Source organism: Meleagris gallopavo, chromosome 12 (genome assembly GCF_000146605.3).
Source record: "Meleagris gallopavo isolate NT-WF06-2002-E0010 breed Aviagen turkey brand Nicholas breeding stock chromosome 12, Turkey_5.1, whole genome shotgun sequence".
NCBI classification, from domain to species: domain Eukaryota; kingdom Metazoa; phylum Chordata; class Aves; order Galliformes; family Phasianidae; genus Meleagris; species Meleagris gallopavo.
Genome location: NC_015022.2, coordinates 9439405 through 9445077, shown reverse-complemented (window position 1 = coordinate 9445077; position 5673 = coordinate 9439405). Strand labels below are relative to the sequence as shown.

The following is a 5673-nucleotide window of genomic DNA, read 5'->3' as shown; positions in this document are numbered from 1 at the left end:
TTTAAATAAAAAATCTGGAGGATATTTTTGGAAAGGTTTTGTGCAAAACAGAATAATGTGTGTGTGCATAAAGATATCTGTAACTGTGTTCACACAAATGTGCATATACAAAGAAAACATCAATTAACAGTCATAGTCATTCTTTGGACAGTAGTGATGATACTGAGTATTTTCCAATGAATCGTATCTCAGAGATTTTTCTAGTTACTTTCTAAGAATTTTATTTAATAAATATTAAATTATGGTTTTTTTTAGATGTTAATGAATGTGATCTGCATCCAAACATTTGTCTGAGTGGAACCTGTGAGAACACAAAAGGCTCATTTATCTGCCATTGTGATATGGGATATTCAGGCAAGAAAGGCACGACTGGTTGCACAGGTATGTTTTAAAGTTAATAGTTAATCTTCAGTTACAGTTCTGATTCTGCAAGCCCTTTTTTTCTTCTCTTTCTGAGATTCTTTTACTTATTTGCTTTAAATACTGTAATCTTTATCCAAATGTGCTGAACTTCTCTTCTGAACTTGGGTGGCACAGCGTTCTGCCCAATGCACCTTCTGCTGAAATGAACGATAAAGCGGCTGCTAGGAGCTCACCACATTGTTGTTGGTTTAATAGAACAGAAAATGCTGCTGGCTGTAACCGAAGACTACTGAGGACCACAGTGGTTTTAAATTAATTAATTGTATACTATGGGTGCAAATAGCAGGTATCTGTTCCAAATGTTGTTTTGGCAAACAAAAGTCATTTGAAATATGTGCTAAAATATATTTTCAGTTTTTGCAAAGTGGCGACAATACAGCTACCCAACTGCATTATATGAGCAAAATCAGAATTTTGATTAGTTAATATATTACCAACTAGCATAAATGAGCTTCAAATACACAAATTTAGAGGGCATGATATAAATAATCCTAGTGCTTGTGTCTCAAGCCAAGGTGTTGAGAGTCTTAAGCTTTGCCCAAAATATGAATGCAAACATATGTTTAATATAATTTTCAATGTAGACTTGGAGTAAACACATTTCTGGCAATGTTTTTGAGACAAACTTTTATTCTCGGTCTGCTCTTGTTGTACAGAGTTAATAATATACTTCTGTAAGTGCCCCAAGTATAGAAGCTGGTTTTTAACAGCTCTCATAGAACAGTCTGAGAGCTGAAGTTGTACATTGCATATTGGATTGTGGATGGATAGTTATGCATTAGTAACAGCTGCCTTTGACTTACATATGAACTGATCTAAATCCAAGAAAACCTAATTGTACCCTGTAGACCAATATGTCATTGTTCTTTGTTTCTACCCTAAATTATGTGGAGCTCTTCAGTTCTCTAGACCTGAAAACCCTCATGCTGATCAGTTACACATGGTGCAACTATCATTCCCAGTATAATAAGTGATGGTTAGGAGCAGACAGGGAAGCTGAAGCAACTAGTAGAAGACAAAAGGCACAGAAAGGTCCTGGAGGCAAGAGAGGAATTTGAGGTATGGCTTCTGAGGAAGTGCCTGGAAATAACCACAATTTTGGCAGCATGTGGCTCTGGGTAGTAGCAAATGTCCCAATAAACACATTTTTTGCTAACAGAGAGGCAGGGAAATCCCTCCCTCCTGGTCCCAGCCAAGCCCTGCCTTCTGCGTGGATTCTATCTGCCATGTGGGTCTTTCCCACTGCCTCCCATGTATTTGCCTTTTCTGCAGCCCATCCTTTGCTTATCTTGGGTAAATGTCAGTGTCCCAGGGAGGATGATACTTTTCATTATGGTACCTTTATTATGGCAGATGCTGTTGAGACCTTCAGTAATTCAAAAGAGGCTTAAGGAAAAAAGGTGAAGTATTAGTTGCACTGATGAAGTTGAGATGGGACCATACTCGTATCACCAAAATCTTTTGGATTTAACTCTTCAGAGAAGGGAGGAAGCAGAGCAGAGTTTCATGCTGAAGAGACTGTGTAGGGACCGAAGCATAGGTTACAAGTACTACTGCAGGATCTGCAGTGTGCAGGTTCTTGTATTCTGACTTTTAAAAGGCCTGATTTACTGGTGAAAACCTCTGGATTCCGCACGTCATATTTGCATGGCCTTAGTTATCAGAGCTGAATTTCCTATACTCAGGTAAAGGAGCCCATGAAAACATCTTTCAAGACATCTTTTGGAGTGACCCTACCAACAGCACCTTACTCCCCAGGGCTTGATTCTTGAGAGATCAAAAGCATTCACCGTTTTTAGGAACTCTCGTGAAAAAAAATTACAAAAATGTGTTCAATGGGAGGTTCTCTGTTTCGTGAGAACAACTAAATAACATCCTCTGGGTTGCATTACAGTTTTGTCTAAATATTTCATCTCCCTTGTCATTAGTGATTGTTTCCATTTTAACAAATAAACATGTTTTTTTTCCCAATCATTTAACAGGATTCAGAATCCGCCCACTGACTTACATTCCCATCCCACACAGATGTTATTCCCCCCTCCTCTCGGGTTCTCACTAAGAATGCGAACTGAGCTTAGTAACAAATATAAAATTAAAAATATTTTATGCACAACTATACACTGTAAATGCAGGTTTCTAAGGTAAAGTGCTACAGATGGCTTAATTTCCATTTACAAAGCAAACTGTGACAAGACTGACACAGAGCAGTTGATGTTAGATTTTTCTAGGCAGGCAGTGGTACGTAGCCACTAGAGAAAAGATTGCAAGCTTTCCCCTATCCCAGTTCCAGACTGCTGAGTTTCATGACAAATTTCTTTGCTTTTTCTGTTAATAAAGTATTCATGTGTTTGTGCAGAGACTAAATTCTGTATTGGCACTTGCATTTGCATTTTGTGATTCATCGCCACTCTGGAGCATTGCCTATAAATTTGCAATATTTCACTGTTGATGCAGAGTCTTAACTTTCTTTGCTCTGATACTTTCACAGAGGAAAATATTTTTCTCTGACTCGCCCCCACCCATCTTTGCCAGTTAGAGTTGTGTGCTCCCAGCGTAGCTCTGCTTGAACACACTTAAGGTTGGGGTGCTCTTCACAAAGTCAAGCTGAGTGAGTGGAACTTGGGGACCGAAGTTGCCTGAGAAAATCATCAGATCAAAACCAGAGATGATCAGATAGTCAGTTGGCCTTCTCTATGGTGTGCCTTTGGAGAGCTGGGGCTGGTTGCTGCCCTGATGACTTCATGAGGACTGTGGTGGTACTGTGTCAGGAAAGGCTGGAAGCAGGTGTATGACTACGGCCTTGGTGAGGTGGCACTTTGGTCTTTAAAGCTACTTGCTGTCACTCGATAATCATAGAGTGAGTGCACACTATTCAATACTTACATGACTCAAAATTGCTAAAAGATAAAGATACCTGATAAGGTGAAAAGAAGAAGTAAGCCCTGGCATGTGCCCTCAGAAGTAGGTCCATGACACTTCTATAGTGTGCTTGCCACTCTCCCCTGCCTTTGGCTTCTTGCCCTTCATAGTACATTGTGCTTCAGACTGATGGCACAAGAGAATTCTGGTACCAGTGAAACACATACATTTCTCGTTATGAATTTGGGAGCAGGGTGTATCAGGCCAAATACCAAAAAATGATAATGTTAAGATGTTGCCTGCCAAATGGGGGTATTACAGAAGGAGAGTATTGTGAGTAGGCATCTGTCCAGCAACAACATACTGCTCCCCAAGATGGTGATGTGATGTAAGGCAAGAACTGATCTTCCCCTTGTGAAATTCCAAGAGGAATCATGGTGCAGTATGCTAAATAAAATCTAAGAGTGATTCCCAAAGAATAAAACAATTTTACAGGCATTGAGCTAGACTAGAGAAATTTTCCATATATGTTTCTACTCATTATGTTACAGTGAGCACTAAGCTGAAATTCATGGTCTTCTCCTTTCTGAAAAGTATTCCCTCTTTCATGGCTCCCTTTACTCACCTGATTACATGGGCAGCATCCCAGAAGGAGGAAATGCCTCGTGACTTCCATCAGACAACCAGCCTGGTGGGAATTGGGCCCAGGCCTGGAATACCAGTGGAACGTCAGTGGAATAGAATGCACAGATCTGCGAAGAGTGCCAAAAAAAATTAAAAAGCCAGAAAATGCTTAAGGGATTTGCATAATTCTTGACAAGCAGCACTAATTTATAGGTGGACACTAAATTCACACTTTGCTGAGAAACCTTATAGGCTATTGAATCCACAGAGAAACTGAACAGAAAATGTGCACCAAGTACCTTGATGCCTTCGTTTGCTATGACAGAGGTGTGAATTGTCATGGCATGGGTCAGTGTTTACTCACACTCTGTTCAAATATAGAATTTCCTCTGATTTTGGATGTTTCCAGAGTACAAGTGAGAATAAAGTGATTTATCTCTGCACTGCTCCCTGACCAATTTTTAATGATCCACTTGCAGACTGTATGGAGATTCTCCATGCAGATTCTGTCTGTCTCTTGCATTCAGTTGCCATATTTGCAAGCATACTGCCTACACAACAGGTATATGTTAAGTGTGCATTTCTGCTGCACATATATAGCCCTAAAAACTTGTGCCTCTGTGATTAATGGAAGACATGCTTTATTAATTGCCAAAGGCTTGAGAGAAAAAAATATTTGTCCAGAGAAGAGAACTAAAGAAGCCAACAAAATAGGGTGACTGACAATTTTTTTTTCCCCACAGTGCTTGGGATTGTTATGATGTCAGATCTGCATATTATTTATCATGCGTATTCTCATCTGTTTTAGGCAGACAACTCCCTTAGTATTAATGGGAGTTGTGCAATTACAAAGCTGAGAACATGTGTGCAGCAGGACTGGGGCACAGTGGGACTGGCTGAGGATGCAGTGTCAGTCTTGGATTGGAATGTCTTTATTTTCTTTGGCTTGTCACAGCCACATACTGGAGGCAGAAGTAGAAGGTTGATATAAATCAGTGACTCATTCTTTTACTCTTTAATGAAAATCCCACTGAAGTCGATATAGGCCATCCTTGTGTTAAACACTGAGTAGCATCCTCGTGTGTGCTCTTTGGGTCTTGATACCTTTACTCATACTGAGTAATGCCTTACTCTTCAAACAATTGCGTGAAAAGAGTTGGAGCTATTTGAAGAGTAGTACTGTTTGTACTGCCATGCAGACAGCACAATCTGGACTCTTGCTCTTATTAAAGATATTTATGTTGTATTAATTTTTCCCCTGCAGAGCTCAACTTCTCCTTTTTCTTTCGTTCTGTGAAGTCATAATTCAATACTTATGGCAACATAAATCCATATTAAGCTCCAGTATAAGCAGGCATAAATTCCATTGATTTCACTGCCCCATTTACACAGGACCATGTTTGGTCTGAGATCTCTTCTGCCTTGGAAATAATTGCAATGCAATAAATTTAGGCTTATACCTCAGCTGTGCAATGAAAGGAGAGAATAGGGATTACAGTAAAGTAATGAGTGAGTTAAATACAGATAGATTTGAAAATAAGTAAAATCTGGGACAAAGCTAGTGGTGGTATGTTACATATCTCAATCAGCTTTCGTCTAAGTATATGAAAGCTTTTTCATGCATCGATGATATAATCTCTACAACGTACTTCTAAAGGTAGATGATATTAGAAAATATATTTGGTGTTCCCCATTTGATCTTTACCCAGGCAAAAAGCATTGAAATAATCCTTCTTTCTTTTCTTTTCTTTTCTTTTCTTTTCTTTT

At 39.3% G+C, this 5673-nt stretch overlaps 1 protein-coding gene across 1 annotated transcript in view; it reads left to right on the top strand.

Moving 5' to 3' along the window:
• The window catches only part of FBN1 (fibrillin 1), a 142397-nt gene that overhangs the window by 95186 nt on the left and 41538 nt on the right, over positions 1 to 5673 (top strand). The window contains exon 31 of the mRNA XM_010717420.2: positions 256 to 381. Coding sequence (XP_010715722.1) covers positions 256 to 381 — 126 coding nt within the window. The remainder of the gene's footprint in view (positions 1 to 255; positions 382 to 5673) is intronic.